Genomic DNA, 20,373 nt, shown 5'->3' on the forward strand with positions numbered 1-20,373 from the left:
AGATCCCATAACTTCTGTGGTCACCTTTGGCTTGGTAACACGCCCCGATGCCTACCATGTTTTTTGCAGCAACATCTCCATGAGGGAGGTTATGTTAAGGCAGTGTTTGTCAACTTTAGCAACTTTAACTCGGGTGAACTTGAACTCCCCAAATTCCCCAGCTCTTTAAGATGTGTAGAATTCAACTTCCAGAATTCCCCAGCCAGCAGGCTGAGCTGAGGTCTAACTATTTTAACTAATTCTGGGAGTTGAAGCCCATGTGTGTAAAAGTTGCTAAGGTCGAGAAACACTGCCTTAATGTAACACCTTTTGTGGAGAAGTTGCTGCAAAAGACATCCCTGCTAAACACAGGGGCACGTTAAGCAAGCCAAAAGATGGTTCCGCAGGAGTTATGGGCAAGTTTGATTTCAGGTATCTCCTTCCCTCTGTTGCTAAGGTTGAGAAACATTCTTTTAAGGGAAGCTCGTGATAGGTTCCAAAAGATACTCCCAGTATCATTTGCACTGGCACAGACAAAAGAGATGATGTGTTGAAATGGGGACAATGATTGAACATTTCAGGTTTATTCCCCAATGTTTTTTTTCTGGTATGAGATCAGGCAGAAAATGTTTTGATCTTATTGTACCAAAGGATAGAGCTAAATATCTCTCGTCCCTGCTATAACGATATTATGTACCTGCATTTTTACAATACCCAATTCTTTTTATCCAGTCCTTGTGCCTTTGCCTAGAAGGGGATTTATGTCTTAGGCCCCCTATCCTGGGTGCCGTTGATGGGAAGATTTAATCACATCCACTATCAAAAGCATTCATTCAGATGTTTGAACACTGAAGGGGAAACAGCTGTTTACGGACTTCTGAAGTGCCCCGTCTATCGTTCCCTTAGGACTGAGCTAATCTCATCACATATTGTCTGGACAGCTTCCAACAGGCAATTGTACACTTCCTATGAGATGTTCCATTCTGTCAAAATCTCCTGGAAAGTCCTCAAATATTGTGTAATAGCAGTAGTCCTAGATGAGATGGATCAAAATGTAATTTAAGTTTTGGATATGAATGGGATGTGTCGGTGTGCCCGTGGCTTTGGGACTATGACCATAAACAGACAGACACATCAATGACAGGTGGAAATAAACTCTGAAGCCTCAACATTTTGAAGTCCTTATTTCCCTTAAGGAAAAATACTGTGCTTTTTCTTCATTTTTCCCAATTAAAGGAACAGCCAGTCTCAATAAGGACTAGAGATGCACCACACTAAAGGATGGACTATCCGGCATTCTGACTCAAACCTATTTTTATCTATAAAAGACCCACCTCTAATGCCCCACAGCTCATTATTCTTCTGTACTTTACATTTTCAGGAATTAGTCTTTATTATTCTGCAGTGTGAATAAGGAAGATATTATGAACTAATAGAGAAAGTTTAAAAAAAAATAGATGGTGAAATTAGACTTCCCAACCTGGTGTTTCCCCCTCCCTACATTTCATTATAACATCCCAAATTCCCAATAGACTCCCAGCTTACCTTCTTCTCTCTTTTCCAGGATTTAATCTAATCAAAAGGTTTGGTCTTCTGAAGACCTCGTCCGTTAAGAAAATACGCAATCCCAAAGGTCCGATGATCCTCCGACTAGGCAACACTTCCTTGGTTCATCCAACGAAGTGAGTGTTCTCCGTTCCTGACTCTTAAAGCTGCTGCATGGCCGTTGCTTGTGGATAACCTGTTTTCTGTGCAAATTAATGCCGTGCATCAATTTCAGTTCTAATTCCTTGTTCCAACTGTCTGCTGGAGAAATTTGTTTTGAGGTGAAAATAATATAACAGTAAACCCGTCCGTTGGGCCAGCAATTGAGAAACTGACCAGATCTTTGCTGGTTTAGAAGCCTTCCTTCTCCCCATGTATCAGTGGGAGGTGAAGGTCTACAAGGAAGATGGGCAAAAACTTAACCTTAACCAATTACGATGTCCAGGGTTTTCAGACATGATTGTTAAGGCAGATATAGGTAGCCCTCAACTTAGAACCATTCATTTAGTGACCATTCCAATTTACAATGATGCTGAACTGGTCCATGTCCTGGCATAGCATCCCCATTCTCAAGTGATCAGAATTTGGGCGCTTGGCAACCAACATGTGTTTATGATGGTTGCAGCATCCCCAGGTCATGGAATCACCATTTGAAGTTCCAGTTGAGGATTACTCTCATTTAGGAAACAGCAGTGTGGGAAAGGGAGTACCTGGGAGTACAGGTGGGTAACTGTGTGGCCAGTCTTGCTTCTGAAACTCAGGGGTGGGGGAAGAATCCTCAGACCTGCTGGGTATGACTGTTCTTACTAAATGCAGAATCAGCCTGAAATTCATCCTCATTGGACAAGGTAGAACCACTGCTTCAGGCGCTACTCTGGTGGCCAGTTGGCTTCTAGATGCAGTTCAAGGTGTTGGTTGTTGGCTCAACATCTATATATCTACAGGACCTTCAATAGATATTAGCTTTCAGACTACAAGTAGTCCTTGACTTACAACTGTTCATTTAGTGACCAAAGTTACAATGGCATTGAAAAAAGTGACTTATGACCCCTTTTCACAGTTACGACCTATGCAGCATCCCCGTGATCATATCATCAAAATTCAAATGCTTGGCAGCTGGTTCATAAGGTCATGTGATCACCTTTTGCAGCCTTCTGACAAGGAAAGTCATTGGGAAGCCAGATTCACTTAACAACTGGGTTACTAACTTATCAACTGCAGTGATTCACTTTACAACTGAAGCAAGAAAGGTCATAAAACGGGGCAAAAGTCACTTAACAAATGCCTCAGTTTGGGGCTCCGTTGTGGTTGTAAGTCAAAGACTACCTGTAATAAATTTTACTAAACTTTGCTAACTGGAGACTTCTGCCTTTTAATGAAGCTTATTAGCCTGAAAGCTTCTACTACATTCCTAATTTTTTGCAATTCTCAATCTATTCATCTGCAAGATCTGAGGGCCGGTGATTCTTTACTCAAGGAATGCCACCTTCAGGAGTCAGAGAAATTAGATAACTGATACTTCCCTCTTGTAGAACTGCATCTCCTATGAGATGCAATGGCCCTTTTCCCCTTTGCTTTCCAAGAACTCCTTTGAAACTAGATTATTCTTGCAGGCCATGTTATTTCCACCTTATTTCCCCTGGCCATGGAATGCTACTTTACAGGGTTGGTTTCATGGATTAACTGATTAATATTCCTGATTCTACTGACTATAATTATTCATTGTGTTATTAATATGTTTGTTCTTATTCTGTTGACTATTTTATTACTTGACTTTCATATGTTTATATGCTACTTGAAGCCATTCACAATTGGACTATTGGGCTTAGAACCCTAATAAAATAACAATAAATAACAGAATATCAGGATTGGAAGGGACTTTGGAGGTCTTCTATCATTTCAGACAAATGGTTGTCCAATTTCTTCTTAAAATCCTCCAGCGTTGGAGCACCCACAATTTCTGGAGGCAAATCTTTACAATGGTTAATTGTTCTAACTGTCAGGACCCCTTATTTCCAGGTTGGTTCTCTCCTTGATTAGTTTCCATCCATTGCTCATTGTTCTGCTTTCGGGTGATTTGGAGACTAGGTTGACCCCAACTTCTTTGTGGCAGCCTCTTAATAAATAATATGCAGGCATGCAGTTCTGTCTCCCATATGAACCACAAACCAGAGTTGAACTTGGGGAAAAAATAGTTGATAACCATAATGCACCATTCTCATCAGCTTGTGGACTCTGGTGAGCTTTCTGCACTATGATGAGGAGTACAAAGTGCACTGTGTGTTATGTGACTCTAGCAGTTGCGGTTGGCTTCAAATGGTAAATTTGGGTAGAATTTGTTCATTCTCAGATGAAAGAACAACATAAATCCCAGGAAAGTTGAAAAATGATCCTAGAAACTATAGTATTTCTGTACTGTTGCCTGGAAAACAGTATGGGCATATCTATTTAGTCACTCATTGGTGTTGAACCAAGCTAGGTAGCCATGACTCTTATCTTCCTCACCCACACCAAGCTGTGATCACTGTCTCCCCCAAAGAATTTACCATATATTCAAAACCAGTCATCATCAACTTCAGGTCTCCCAACTGAGTTGGGTCTCAAATTGATGTATGAAGAATGTGGCTGAGAATTATGGGAGTAAAGCTGTATTGTTGCCAAGGAAGGCTATGTAGACCTATCCAATTCATCCGGAGTCAAACTCAACTTGTAAGAAATTTTACCTTTATCTTGTCAACCCATGGTTTCTGGCTTACAATATTCAGTTTATTCAGCCAGTGGTGGTTCATTCAATAAGTCATAGTTAAAGTAAGAATAGTTTGGTACACTATATAAAATTATGCCAATCACTTAGTCCAAACAGAGTTTGGAAAGTGATATTTGTAAGTCTCAGTATCATCCCTAATTGATAGTTATGTAGTTTGACACAACATTTTAATTTTAAAATAAGTCATGCTAAGATTCCATGCAATGGCCAGTTTCACACAGCATGGTGGACCACAATCCAACCCCTCTTTAACCTTGATTAACATGTTGTCTAAATGCAAGCTGACAGTTCAGAGGAGAGCAAAATTTTCATGTGAGCCTCTGGAAAATCCTTGAATGGCAGGAAGAGACAACTGTCCTAAAGCAATTATCCTTTGATCCCTGATATCTCAGTGCAGAAGAGTCTCTACTTGGAGTACCCAAAACTGAGCAAACCAGCCAGGAAACTCTTCTGTAACTGCAATCAAATAATACAACTATGCTGTTTACTTGTCTGAGCTATTTACTGAGCTCATGTAATATATTGTAGCCTAAAGCAATCGAACAGTTTGAATTCGCACAATTTGTTAACACAGAAAAATAATAACCAGGTTAAAATCAATCAGCTTTAACTTATGTGAATGCAACCATTTTTGATTGGCCTGGTTTGTTTTGCTGTGTGTCCCCCAGCGAAGAGTGTTTGGGTTCTCCAAACGAGAGATTTTGTGGGTGATTTAGCTTCAGCTGAATGACTGGAAGGATCTCTCGATCCTGGAAAGTCAATCGCTGCCCAAAAGCAACAAAGGCTTTGAGTCTTTTCCAGGCCCTTCAGCAATTCCTCCTGCTTGGTGGGTGCTTTTCTTGCTCCAGCAAAACTTGGCATCCACTCGGAGAGGACTCAACTGATGGCCTGCAAATACTGAAGCTGTTTACTAGCTGGGTTGGGCTGCCCTTTCCTGGGGCCTGGTCAAGACAGAAAAGCCAGACACAAGGTAGGTGGGTGGCGGGAGGTCATTCATATGTCCCCTCTTCTTCTGCTTAGACACAGAAAGCAGCTTAGTTTCAAGTACAGCAGCCAAAATCTCACAAGATTACCCAGGCTGCTGAGTTTTTGTTCCAAGTCTCTTATGAACTGGCTTGAGAGTTTCAATGAGAATTCTGAAAATTCCAGAGGCTCCCATAAGTTTTTCATGCTTACTATCACCCAAATATGCTTTTCCAAAAGGCAACTGGACTTTGTTTTTTTCCGTTGAAAATGTTTCGCTTCTCATCCGAGAAGCTTCTTCAGTTCACAAAAATGCTTTCATTTCTTTTCATATTCTTCAAATGAATTAAATTTGAGGTGTCCATGGATGCCACCTAGTGATGTTGGGGAGACTGTTTTGAAGCAGGAGGCATCTCAGAGGATACACTCCCTTTTATAAGCAGGGATGGGAGTTCTGTGACTATCCAGACAGTGATGGATGATGTCTTCCTTCCATTAACCATGCTTGTTTGGACCACTGGGATACAGAGTCCATCAGTACAGTATCTGGAAGTACCAGGATCCCCATTACTGTAACCTCTCCCTCCAGCCCACTTCAGGACACTCCTGCTTTGCCCCCCACCATTACATCCAAGTCCTGTTTCCCCCTCAGTTTAGAAAACAGGCAGTGCAGAAATGAAACCTCTTGCACCACCATCCAAGACAACTATTTTGAGATCATGAATCAATGTTTGCTTGGTGCTCAGCTGCAGACTGATCTCTCTGATCAGGGCAAGAATCCAGGATAAAACATCCCAGACAGAGTGCTGTTTGTTTAAATACATCCATGGAGATTTGCTTATGATCTCCCTTGGCAACGGGGTCAACTGCTCCATCATTCCTACAACCAGGAAGGTTTTTTTTTCTTAATATTTAACAGGAGGTGACCATCCTGTGATTTAGAATCATAGAATCATAGGTTAGGAAGATGCTTTGGAAGTATTCTAACTTCCAGCCCAAAGGCAGGAGTCCTTATACCATCCTGGACAAATGGATGTCCAATCTTTTCTTGAAAACCATGAGTGATGGAGCACCCACAGTACCAGGAAGCAAGCGGTTCCATTGCTTAATTGTTCTCATTGTCAGGAAATTTCACTTTTCCATGTTGGATCTCCTTCTGATGAGCTTCCAGCCACTGCTTCTTGTTCAGCTGGCTGAGGAATTCTGGGAGTTGAAGTCCACAAGTCTCAAAGTTGCTGCTGAGGAATTCTGGGAGTTGAAGTCCACAAGTCTCAAAGTTGCCAAGGTTGGAGACCCCCTGCTTTAGAGAATAAATTGACTCCCTCTTCCCTGTGACAACCCTTCAAGCTTTGGAGAAATAGCTCCATGATTCTCCAGAGCTTGGCCTTCTTCTGGGTGACCCTTTCCCTCCCCATGAGTTATTTGAAATATGCCCCCTCTATCATTTTTTCTCATTGCTAAATATACGCTTCTCTCTCAAGCTCTCCTCACAAGACTTCACTTCTTAGCCTTGTCATCAACTTTGTTGACTTTCCCTGTATCTCCTCCAGATTTTCTGAATCTTTCTTCAAATGTGTCCAGAATTGGACACAGTACTTGAGATGGAATTTGACCAACACAAAATAAAATGGAATTATTACTTTCCCAAACTTGAAACTGAGCTTCTGTTGATGTAGCCTGAAACTGATTGGCCCCATCACACTGCTAGTTCAGATTCAGTTTATAATCATTAATATATTTCCAAAAGATATTTCTACTGAGCCAGATTTCCAATGCTGTGCCTTTTTTCCCTTCCTGTGTGAAAAAGCATTTATCTTGAACAAATTCTATTACGTTAAGCCTATTTCTCTTAACTTCTCCAGATCATCCTGAATTTCATCTGACTTCCGCTCTACTCAGTCTTTGGTCACTGGGGGTTGAAAAAAACATTCCCTTCATCTCTAAAAAGTTGAAGAGTGTAAAATTCAGGGTTGAACTTTATGGCACTTTAATCCATGCTTCGTTTCAGTTTGATGAGGAAGCATTAATAAGGGACCTTTTTGAACACAGTTTTTAACTTGCCTGGGTATCCACTGTCAAGCCATCCGGCCCATGCTTAACAAGCTTGCTAATCAGAATTTCACAGAGAACAATGTCAAACGTTTTGCTGAAATAAAGACATATTATTTCACAATGTGCTGTGGAAATTGTCTATTTCAAAAGACAGAGAAGGTTAGTCTTGTGAGACTTGTGCTGGAGACAGCAATGCTGACTGCTAATCATGGTGGCATTATTCAGAAAGTGAGCATTGATTAATTGCTTTATCATTTTCTCTAGAAATGCCACTGGTGTTGAAGTCAGCTTGGCTGATCAGTGGTTCCTGGGTCTTCCTTTCCACCTTTTCACACGTCCGTCTCCATTCATCTGGCATCTGTTCTCCAAGATTCCTCAAACATTGTACCTAGAGCAGTGTTTTCAATCTTGGCTTGTGGCTGGCTGGGAAATTCTGGGAGTTGAAATCTAAATACCTTAAAGTTTCCAAAGGTGAGAAACAGTGACTTCAAAATTTGAACAAAACATTAGCAAAGTCCTTAAGTGTTCTGGTTTACAAGTTGCCTGTCCAAGAGATTTAAACTCAGTCAGAATTCAAAGATCTCCTACCCACATTTTTTCCGAAGCTTCAAACTTCCTTGTTCATATTACTTTTAAATTTCCAGGTGGAATACATACATTTTTGTTGGAGAAGATTGAACCAAAATATTTTGAGTCCCTCTCACTTTGCTTTCTTGTTAGCTTTGTCCTTTCTTGACTGGGAATTTGATAGACTGGTTTAGATTAATTAGATTATATTAGATTAACAGAGTTGGAAAGGACCTTGTAGGTCATCTAGTCCAACCCCCCACCCAAGCAGGAGGAGACCCTACACCATTTCTGACAAATGACAGTCCAATCTCTTCTTGAAATCCTCCAGCGATGAAGCTCCCACAACTTCCTAGGGCAACTTCTGTTCCATTGGTTGATTGCTCTCACTGTCAGAAAATTTCTCCTTATTTCCAGGATGAATCTCTCCTTGATCAGTTTCCATCCATTGTTCCTTGTCTTACTGACAGGTGCTTTAGAAAATAGCTTGACCCCTTCCTCTCTGTGGACTTTGTTTTCCTTCAAGAAACAAAACAGATTCACCTAACCTTCTGCTGAAGCAAGATTCTATGACAAGCTCAAAAAATTTACAGAACAACTTTGCTATTCTGCACTTTGGGAAGCTCACAGTGCACAGAAACCTCCAAATTTCTCTAAAATGTTCAGCAAAATGTGGTGGCAATTCCTGATGAAATTTAGCTCTCACAGATGTCTAACGCCTACCATTCAAAGCATTTAAGATCCTGCCTCCACTCAGCTGTCTTGGACTTGTCCATGGTTTCTGCTTATAGTGTATATGTACAGATAATCCTCAACTTCCAACATTTCATTTCGTGACCATTCAAAGTTATAATGGTACTGAAAAAAGTGACATAACCATTTTTCACACTTATGAACTTTGCAGCATCCCCATGGCCATGTGATTTACATTTGGATGATTGACAACTGTCTCACATTTATAACGGTTGCCGTGTCCTGGGATCATGTGATTCCCCTTTTGCGATCTACTGACAAGCAAAGTCAATGGGGAATCCAGATTCATTTAACAATCATGTTACTAATTTAACAACTACAGTGATTCACCAACAAATGAGACAAGAAAAGTCGTAAAAATGGAGCCAACTCGCTTAACAAATTTCTCACTTAACAACAAATTTTGGGCTCAATTGTGCTAGTAGCAGATTTAACAGACAGATTAACAGAGTTGAAAGAGACCTTGTAGGTCATCTAGTCCAACCCTACACCCAAGCAGGAGTCATCTACCCACCACCCAAGCAGGCGACCCTACACCATTTCTGACTGATGGCAGTCCAATCTCTTCTTGAAAGTCTCAAGTGATGATGCTCCCACAACTTCTGAAGACAACTTCTGTTCCATTGGTTGATTTTTCTCACTGTCAGAAAATTTCTCCTTAGTTCCAGGTTGAATCTCTCCTTGTTCAGTTTCCATTTATTATTCCTTGTCTGGCCTACAGGCACTTTAGAAAATAGATTGACCCCTTCCTCTCTGTGGCAGCCCCTCAAACATTGGAAGACTGCTATCATGTCTCCCCTGGTCCTTTCTCTTCCCTAGACTAGCCATGCCCAGTTCCTGTAACCATTATTTTCTTTTTCTTTTAAGCATGTGAAATCCTCCTCAACATCCTTTATCCAGTTCATTCTGAATAATGAATCTTTCATTCCATTTCTCATTTTCTTTGTTTTCTCTTTTAACATTCTGATCTTCTTTCTACTTCCTGTACATATTTATTTTTTAACCATTTTAAATATTCATCAAGCTTTCCTATATCCACATTGCTTTCTGCTGTCTTCTATTTTTTTGTCATAATTGCAAGCAATAACCTTGGCAGCTTTAAGCTATGTGGACTTCAACTCCCAGAATTCCCCAGCCAGCCTCGCTGCCAAGTCTGATTGCAGCTGTTGTACTCTCAGTATCTTTTAAAATGAATTTCCACCGATCAGAATTTTCATCTCTCATTAGCTTTTCTTACAATGGAATTCTCCTTATGACTGTGCTGAATTGCTTAAAATCTGGCTATTTGGACTGCATGGTTCAGCTACTATCAATCAAAGTACTGCAAACAGCACAATTGTCATTGCAGTTTGACTTTAATTTATTCTGTGGCTATCTGCAAAGCTGTGTATTCTTCGCTTGGTGAAGCTGCAGTTAATCCTTGGACCTTGGCATCTTTGCAAGACTGATTGCTTAGGATTACAGTACATCATGTTTTGCATCCTCCACCACCATCACCAATCCTGTCCTACTTATCTCAGGATAAAACTGGAAAAATCTGATGTAGATGAACCAGTGGCAATATCATGGCTTGTGCTTCTCCTCTCTCTATCTTTATGTGAATTAGAGAGGCCCTGTCTTACAAATTTTCATACATCTTTACTTTTTTGTATGAGCTTAATCCATGTTTGTTTGTTGCCTTGGTAACAGATCCTATCTTTCCCGATCTTCTAAACTCACTACAAAGATATAAGTGTCTGCCAGAGACACAAAAGATGAAGAGAGCATTGCACTTACTGGAACACAAGCCAGACCTCCTTTGTACACCTGTGATGATGTTTCACACATATGTGAAAGAGGCAGAATTGGCAGCACAATGGGACAAAACTGTTTTTACCATATTTGACAAATACATTGGATCTTGCAGAGACCCCTAATTGCATTTGTTTTGGGAGTGTTTGCTATTATTCCAATATCCTTCAATATGTTGGGTGGTGGACATTTTAGTCCAACCCATCTAAAGCTAATAAGTTTTCATACAGCTGACTTTAATACAGAGTAACAAACTTGGAAGGGAGCTTGAAGGTCTTCTATTCCAACTTCCTTCTCGAAAAGGAGACCCTGCGCCATTCCAGGCAAATAACTGTCCACTCTCTTCTTAAAAACCTTCAGTGATGGAGTACTTACAACTTTTGGGGACATGCCATTCTCACTGGTTATTTGTTCTAACTGTCAGAAAATTTCTCCTTAATTCTAGGTTGGTTGTCTCCTTAGTTAGTTTCCATCCATTGCTTCTTGTCCTGCCTTCAGGTGCTTTGGAGAATAGGTGGACCCCTCTTTTTTTGTGGCAGCCCTCGTGTCACCCCTAGTCCTTCTCAGTTCAGCTGTTCCACTGATTAATTGTCCTCACTGTCAGGAAAGTCCTCCTTAGTTCTAGGTTAGATTTCTCCTTGTTAAGGACAGTGTCTCACTTAGTTTCAGTTGAAATGGACCCTTCTGTTTTTATTATTTATTATTTTATTATTTATTATTATGTATTGCATTTCCAAGCAATAAAAGGTAAAAAAAATTTTCTTGCAAACTCATACTCTTTGTCATCAAGTAAGACACTATGTGTGTCTACCGTACATCACCATTCAAAGTGCATTTCTGATGAAGTTGTGGACACCACCATTATAGCCTCAATATATATCTTGTGCCTTAAGGGCAAATGTTGTGTTAGAGGTCCTGCTAGCTGCTGACCTGTAATTAAAAGGGATTATTGGATATTTGGAACAATAGTTTGCAAAGCTTCGGTGCTTTCCTTGTTTTAGAAATGAAAAGCCGTCTTAAAAACCTTTGATTGCAATGACCAAAGATTGATGCAATTCCACTGGGGGCAAAATTTATATGTCAACATAAGGTGTATTTTAACAGGGTCAAAATTATAAACATCGGTTTTGCAGCGAAAAAGAGGAAACTGTAATCTCTTTTGCCATCTTGATTGTAGGACATTCATAAACAGAGCAAAGAGACCTTCCCATTACTTTATAAGTGGATCCTTGCCTGCTAAAAAATCAGCAACTTTTTTTAAAAAGAAAAAAAAACTTGGATCCCACTGCAAATTAACACTTGGAGCTTTGTATAGAATCAGTCTAGGTGTGTAGGAATGAACAGCATTTTGTCATGTTACTTTTTATTATTCAACTATTATTCCACTTGGATGACAGCCAATACTGAACTTACATATATTGGAAGTTTTCAGAATACTACATGGGTTAGCTTTGTAAATCTTAACTTTCTATTGGTTGAGCAATTGAATTGTTAGTGTTTCGAGAGAGGCTGAACCTGAGAAAATAGAGATTTGCTTAATGCAGCGTTTCTCAACTTTTAAAATGTGTGGACTTTGACTCCCAGAATTCCCCAGCCAACTTTAAGATATATGGATTTCAATTCCCCAAATTCCCAGTCAGCTTTCAAGTAGGGAGACTTCAACTCCCAGAATTCCCCAGCCACATGCTGAGCTGAAATCCACACATTTCAAAGTTGGCTGGGGGATTCTGGGAGTGGAAGTCTACATATCTTAAAATTACCAAGGTTGAGAAACATGGTGATCAGGGATGCTCATGATATGACCCAAAAGATACTTCAAACATCTTTTTCAATAGCACAGACAAAAGGGGCAAGAGATGATGTATTGAAGTCCTCCAGGCTTAAAGTGGCCAAGGTTGGAGACCCCTGATGTATTGAAATGAGGACAGTGATGGAACATTTAGGCAGGGGTGGGCTTCTGGGGGTTTGCTGGGGTTCAGAAGAGCCCTTAGCTAAGATTCTGGGCACTTCGGAGAACCTCCAAAAAAAGGGGGTCTTCCGGAAGTTCAGGAAGGCCGGAAATGGGCCCATTTCTGGCTTCCAGAGAGCATTCGGAGCCTGGGGAGGGCAAAAATGCACACCCCCGCCATAGTGCAGAAAGCCAACTAGGCCACGCCCATCATGACCACGCCCACCCAGCAACCGGGCAGAGAATCCTTTGCTAAAATTTTTGAAGCCCACCCCTGCATTTAGGGCCTCCCTAAATGCATTTTCTCTAGGGGACCTGGAGAAAAATTAGGCAGAGCATTTGAGATTTTAATGTACCAAAGAATCGAACTATTCTCCCACCTCTGTAATGATGAGAGTATGTTCCTGTGTTTTGATTATACACACACACTGGGTAGGAAATTGTAGGAGTTGAATTCTACACATCTTACTGCTGCCAAGGTGGAGAGACCCTGGCTTAATGCATGTGGACTTCTTCAGCTCCATTATTTTCCTTCCAGTTCCTAGTAGGGGCCTGGAAGATGAGATAGGGAGACTGGGGCAGAATCCCTGCTCAGATTAAGTTATGGGGCTAGTAGGAGGAGATCAGAAATATGAACATGAAGGGTTCAATTTTTGTTTCCACTTTGTGTTCCCCAAAATCTAAACATCCCTATCAAATCCCCTAGAGTTTCCCTGTCTTTCTTTTGATTTCCTAGCTGTTCTAAAATTTGCTTATTTAATCGAGTCCAATGGCCCTTGGGAATAGGTAGCTGCACTTTCAGTCTTGGCTAGTCTGGAGAATGATTTTGCTCTGGATGATTAGTTCCTGTTTTTCTGAAGTGATTCATGAGCCCAGGAAACCAAAACAGGCACAAGTGGAATAAAGGCGGTTGAGCCAGAGCAGATAGATCTCTGAAAAGACAGCAATGAGATCAGTTTGCATCCAGATCCACAACTGTGTCCTAGGTGGAAGGGGCCAAGAACTCTTAGTTCAGGTCTCCTTCATTAACTGGCTAAGAAGAGGGTAAGTGGACAAGAGAAAAATATCCACCCACACACAGAGTAGCTGATGTGGAAACCATTTGAGCACAGATACCTTTTGCAAAGATTTATTGTTGTGGCCGTAGCCTGGGAAACACTTCTCCAAAGTTATTGTTGCAATCCAGCTGCAGAAAGAATCCTGGGCTTCCTCTCCCGTGATGTGGGGAAATGCACGTGGGTGGCAAACACACAACTGGCCAAACAAAATGTGAGCCCAATTCCAAAGAGGGGACTCGTTCTTTCAAGTGAGACCTGCAAAGCAGAAACCAGGTGGAAAGACTAACCAGATGTTGGGTGACTTTCTGCTAAACTTTCAGCTGCATCAAGGTCATTCAATACCCCTTCTTAACTCAGTAAATTAACAGTCAGCAACAGCCTAATCAAGGATTCACCAGGGACACTCCCATTAACACTGAAAGGACAAGCCAACAGCGTATGAAACAAGGCAAAACCTACTTCCTTCCAGCACTGATGTTTTTACCTAGTTGGGTAATTAAACATCTGCGAGAAAACCAGAAAATGTCTGCAGGAAAACAATCAAGCTCAGGGAGCACCAAGGACTTTTCTTAACTTTGATGCATTACAACTCCCATTATTCTCAGCCGGCTCAGCCAGAGGCTTGCTGACTAGGGGTCTGGGGAATTTGACTGCACACACACATCTAGGATACCACATTCCACCAAGATAAAGGAATGCCTTGCCTTTATGATTTGTACATATAGGTAATCAGGGGTAGGATTCTACCGGTTCGGACTGGTTCTATAGAACCGGTTGTTATGATTCTGTGCAGTTTGGAGAACCGGCAAATCGTGCCGCCCCTTGCTGGCCCCGCCCTTCTCTGCCCACCCCTCCCCTCCCCACCCAGTCAGTCCTTATCCCGCATGCGTGACATTGCTGACTGTGTACTCTCCCACCCAGTCACTCCTTAAGGTATTTCTTTCTTTTCCCCCTTCCGACAATAAGCTGTTCTGATGATCAGCTGTGTGGGACCCCCCTCGCTGTCTTACTGCTTCACCCAGGAGGCTTCCCTGAGGCCCAGGAGGCCCCAAAATGGAGCACAGGGGTAGCGCTGCTACACACACACCCCCCCCGGTGCTCCATTTTTTGCCTTCCTGGGAGAAAAAGGCCCCACTAGGAGGCGTCCCTGAGGCACAGGAGGCCAAAATAATGGAGGAGAGGGTGCTGCAAAAAATAAGCCACGCCCACCCAGCCACATGGCCACGCCCATCTAGCCACACCCATCTAGCCACACCCACAGAACCGGTTGTTAAAAAATTTGAATCCCACCCCTGCAGGTAACCTCGACTTACAACCATTCATTTAATGACCATTCAAAGTTACAAACAGCATTAAAATACTGACTTTACAACCAGACATTGCACTTAGGATCACTGCGGCATTCCCAAAGTCACGTGATCAAAATTTGGGCACTTGGCAATCACCGTCTCTTTACCATGGTTGCCGTGTCTTAGGCGCTGTGTTTTGTGACCTTCCCAGGCGGCTTCTGACAAGCAAAGTCAATGGGGGAAGCTACATTATCTTAATGACCCACATGATTCAGTTAACAACTGCTGAGATTCACTTAACAACTGTAGCAAAAAGGTCATAAAATCAGGCCTGGTTTATTTAACAACCACCGTGTTTAACAATGGAATTTCTGGTTCCAATTGTGGTCGTAAGTTGAGGACTGTCCCTATTCTCTATTTTTTTTTTTTTTTGCACCCTCCTCCATGGTCTCCATTTATATTCACAAGGTCTCTCTCACCACATAGGGTTTGTGAGTGCATCTTTCCTTAACTTCAGCAGGCTTTTTAAATACAAATTGCATAAGCGCACCAACGTGCCTACTGTCCCTGTCCTACTGTTTCTTTTTTTCTTGTTTGTATCCATTTCATGTATTTGTTATCATGTTTATACTTATACCCGTTGTCTAATAATTGTTTGACAAAATAAATAAATAAAATAAAATAAAATACATTCCCCCAGCATCTGTTCTCTCTTTTCAATGTGACCAGTCATGCTGGCTGCGTCTCATTTTGTGTTCTGCACCTTTCTTTCCCAGATGGGGGGGGCGAGGGAGGATTTTTTTTCCACATGGATATTTGATAGGAGAGAGAAGGTTTTAGCGCCTGCTGCTCGTCTCTTTGCTAAGTCCGGGGAGAATTGAAGAGGCAAGTTCTCATCCAGTGGAATTTGCGGTGTAATTCTTGCATGTGGCACCCGCTGCCATTCCTGTCTGGCCACAACTGAATGGCTCTTGGTCTGGCAAGTACCTGCTGTATTCTCCCACCATTTTTTCCCCCCACCCTCTTAGGCTGAAAGCAAAACAACTCTTTGGCAACTGGTTCAAATTCCCCATTCTTTTATTATCCCCCTGATTCACTGGACCTTGTTTTTCATTCCTGCATTCCAATTTAACCAGGAGGACTTCTAAAATTAATTCCAGAAACTGGAGCATGTGCCGTCTGACCTGGATTGCCATTGCTTCAGTTCATCACTGCCCACTCACCCCCCCGTCCCCCTCAAAACCACTTTTCTCTCTGTGTATCGCTTGGTCCTTGGAGGAAGATGGATTGTGGAGAAAAACAGCGAGCAGTTTGGTGATGGCTTTACCTTGGCTTTTTGTAGCCCTGTTGTTCTCTGCCATCCATATCGCCTGAACGTCACGTAAAAAGGCTTTGACAGAACAGTTTTTCCACCTTCCCATCCCCTGAAATAGCTTCTAGGGCAGCTTGTGAAGATCAGTCATGAGGCCATGTGTGCACTCACAGTCTGAAGCAGTAGAAAAGAGAGGGGTTTGGGAGGATTGGGTGGGTGAAGAGGAAGCAAGTTCAGGGCTCAATTTGTGCCTGTGAAAGGGGTTCTCTCTGAAGTTCTTTCTTGGCTTAAGTTGGGTAAGCTATCCAGTTGTCTACTAGAGCCTCCTGGCAGAGAAGAGGCACTGGTCCTATGATCAGAACGGAACCAGCAAATCTTGTCCTTTAGCTCTGCAATCCTGGATAATATCTTATTAAGAAATAAAGAAAGGAGAAGAAAGAAATGGAGCCCTCATTGTGATGGGATGTAGTCTGGATTCCCAGGAAAGAGGGGCTGCATTCCAGAGGTCAAAAAGGCAATGAAGCTTAGATAGTTTGTCCAGGAGAAAGAGAGGTAAGAAGGCTCCTCCCTAGTGATTCTTAAAGTATATCTCTAATAATGCCAATAATTGCTTTAGTTGGCTAAGGTTTCTGTCTATAGGTGAGGAATACTAAAGGAAATTGCTCAGAAGTAATCCTTTATGTCTTTCTTAGTTTTTGGCACTTGACATTACTGGCTTGACACAATCATATCAAGATTGATAGTGTACTGTGTTTTATTATATGTAGGCGCCTAAACCTCTAACAAATTGCACATACCTTGTGCTCATATAAGGTTAAGGGATTAAAAATAGAATCCTTGGTGCATGGATTGTTTTTTGGATGGTCTTGAGTTGAGCTCAAACAACCAATTGACCTTCCATTCAGGTTTCTCAACCATAGTACAGAACTGGCTTGCCCCTGCCTTCATCTTGGAAGGGTTTTCATTCTGACTTACAGCTTGGATATTTCCTACTTATCTCCCGTGTCTACAGAGGAATTATTGCGTCTGTCATCTGGTTTGGCACAGACTCCAATGGATAGTTAAGACTGCAAAAAGAACAATTGCATCCATCCTGTCTTCTATAGAAGACCTGTATATTGTGTGGGTCAGAAAGAGAGCTGAGAAAATATCTACAGACCCCTCACATCCTGGACACAAACTGTTTGAATTCATCCCCTCAGGATGGCGCTATAGGGCATTGCATATCAAAACAACTAGAACCCAGGAACATTGTTTTCCTTCCCACCATTAATCTGCTGAAAAACCTAATTCTCACAGTGCTGTCTAATGTCGATATATATTTACCTGTGCAGCATGGCCATATTTACCCTTCTTATTATCTTCTTTGCTCCTCCTCTTATTGGGATGATGATGATGATGATGATGATTCTATTGCTTTGTATGTACAGTGAGAGCTACAGTACCAGAGACAAATTTCATTTATGTATCTAATCATATTTAACCAACAAAGTATTCCATTAATGTGACATAACCCCACTTAACTTTAGGATCAACTATGCTTAGTTAGGTGCTGCCATCTTCTAGAATTGTAAAGTCTGAGTTGAACCTTTGTTGGAGACCCAGGGAGTTTGCCACTGCCACCTTCCTCTATGTTATCTTGACTATATACATTCCCAGTTGAGTCTATCTGTGTTTCTTAACCTTGGCAGCTTGAAGAAGTGTGAACCTCAACTCCCCCAATTTCCCATCCCCAGAAGACCACAAATTTTCAAGTTGCCAAGATTGAGAAACACTGGTAATATTGGAATTCCATGATGGTCAAACCCAGATAAGATTGGCCTGATGAGACTGTGTCCTTCATGTAATTCCCAAGTGCTGAACCTAATCTGGAGCTAAAATTACATTGCGGTTTATATTTTGAGGTTATTTTAATCCTCTTTGGATAGTAAGATGAAGAGAGCTGGTCAAGGACCAGAGCAACATACACAATGTAATAAATATATATTTTGGCAACATCCCTCCCATGGAGACCATAATCCATAGCTGTCACTTTGTGTACTGTTTAGTGGGTGATAAGCTTTATGAGCCACTGGCAGAATTTTATATCTTAAGAGTCCTGGCTTTTGAGGAGCAGCTTATCTCTGATGTTTTCTCTGTCAAGGTCAGGTGGTGCTTGGGGATGTTTGTGGTCCAGAAGCTTGGAATAAATATTGGGTGGTGATCATGTCTCAGGATGGACCATCTCGCTAATCGGCAATGTTGCAAGAGTGGGAAATGTTCCATGGATGAAATTGATCCTTCTTCACTTTGGCTTCCAAATCTCCCAATTCTGTCTGGTTTTCAACGTATTTTGAATGTCTGGAGAAACAAACACAGATGTTAGTAGCTGCGGTAGCTGCTGGACCCAAAAAAACAATTGGATAGCATTTTAGATTCTAAGCTGCCATGACCTCATTATAATCATCTTTCAAAAATATTGTTTTTAGATGGGAGGGGGGGAAAGGGCTTCTAAATTGTTTTTGGTTGCCAACCACAAAAGGGACTTTCATAATATCCTGGCATAGCAATGCAGTGATGAGAAAGGAGTCTATTTCTCACAGTTATTTCTGAATGTGTCTCTCTACATATATCATTTTCCAGAGCTAACTCACATGAGGAATGAAAGCAAATACAAAATGCAGAATTATAATTCAATAGACATAAAAAAATCCAAATGGAAAGCTAGACCCGAAGAGTAGAGAAAAACAAGGAAATCAGATATTCCGTTATCGCATGAGACTGGCCTGGGAAATGAGAAGACAACCTTGTCACCTTCTCAGATGTTGCTCCAGACCTCCTGAGAACTTGGTTCTGACCTTTCCAAGCTTAGAGAGAAAAAGAGAGAGAGAAAATTTGTTGTGGCAGAGTTGTCCTCAAGCTGTCGTCAGAAAAGTCAGGAGAGTAGCCAAGATGGAGCAATTGAAGCTTCATCCCTTTTTATGTGCGTTGGTTGTGTGATGCACATAAAAAAAATGGGTGGAACCTTGATCACACTCTTGTGAGCATCATCTTAACTTTCTCAACCTCATCCAGTGATGATACTTGTCCCAGGACAGTTTAACACACTTCATTTATCCCTCCCATTTAGGGTGGATTCTTGTATTCTCCTGGTAGTTGTTAAATAGAGCCACACTTCCTTTTCCTGCTGTACTTGTTGATGTATGTGTTAAATTTTCTTATTGCCGCTCTCAACTTTTCGCCCTAACCTTTTTTGTTCTGTTGGCTTTCAACTTGTGCATGGCCTAGAAAAATAAAAGATAAAAAGAAACAGGACTATTCTTCTGATTCCCCAATCTGGACAATTCCATATTTAGGTGTGAGGATTAGCTGCAGGCCACACCATCTGTTAGTAGGGGTCAAAAGAAAAAGATGACAGATCTGCCTCATAATTCACACCCTGCCCTCTTGACATATGTACAAAGGGTGGGGGAGGACTTGCATCATGGCACCACATTTGCCATATTGCATTTTTTTTTTTTACCTCTGTGGGCATCGGTGACTATGAGTGTTGGTATAGGAGTCTTTGTAGATATGAATGAATGAAATATCCCTGGAATTCAGGCTTGGTTTAGAGCAGGGATGTCAAACTCACGTTGTCATGGTGGCATCTCCTGATGTATCAGGACTTTTTTTTCCCCTTCGCTAAACCATGCATGGGCATGGTCAGTGTGTGACACATCTGACCCGTGGGCTGGGAGTTTGACAGCCCTGGTTTAGAGGAAGACATGATTGAATGCAGGGGTGGGATCCGACAGGGTTAACTACCAATTCGGTGATTTACAATGTGCTTCCCTGCACGCTGCGCCCAAGCCTGTAAATCGTCATCAGCATGCTGCGTGCAGAGAAGCAACCTTTGAAAAAGCCTTTTTTTCCTGCTTTTTTAACTGCAGCTGTGCCTCGCACAGCAGCTGAAGTTGAAAAAATCAGGAAATAAAGATCAGGTAAGAGCCCGGATGGGCAAAAACATCAGCAGACATAGAACCGGTTCTATGTCTGCTGCTCTTCAGAGCTACCGGATCTACAGAGGTGGGCAGAACCGGTAGAAACCCACCCCTGATTGAATGGCCAGATCAGAAGTATATATAACAGGCCTGTGATAGAATGTAGGCTGGATTCCCAGGAGGGAGGGGCCATATTCCAGAGGAGCAAGAAGTTTGATTGGGAAAAAGAAGTTTAGGACAGCTCCTTGCTAGAAGTTCGCAGGGTATATCTTTACCTATGCAAGCAGTTGCTTTATGTATGGGCAAGATTTCTGTCTATAGTGAGGAACAATAAAAGAGACTGCTTAGAAGAAACTCAGCATGTCTTTCTTGGATTTTGGAGCCTGA

At 41.7% G+C, this 20,373-nt stretch overlaps 1 protein-coding gene across 5 annotated transcripts in view; it reads left to right on the top strand.

Moving 5' to 3' along the window:
* The window catches only part of COL16A1 (collagen type XVI alpha 1 chain), a 218,845-nt gene that overhangs the window by 39,236 nt on the left and 159,236 nt on the right, over window positions 1–20,373 (top strand). For all 5 annotated transcript variants that reach the window (XM_026702697.2, XM_087939551.1, XM_087939553.1 and 2 more), the window contains exon 4: window positions 1,544–1,661. In XM_026702697.2, the coding sequence (XP_026558482.2) occupies window positions 1,544–1,661 (118 nt within the window). The remainder of the gene's footprint in view (window positions 1–1,543; window positions 1,662–20,373) is intronic.

Source organism: Pseudonaja textilis, chromosome 10 (genome assembly GCF_049901715.1).
Source record: "Pseudonaja textilis isolate UNSWEBS1 chromosome 10, rPseTex1.2, whole genome shotgun sequence".
In the NCBI taxonomy this organism is placed as follows: domain Eukaryota; kingdom Metazoa; phylum Chordata; class Lepidosauria; order Squamata; family Elapidae; genus Pseudonaja; species Pseudonaja textilis.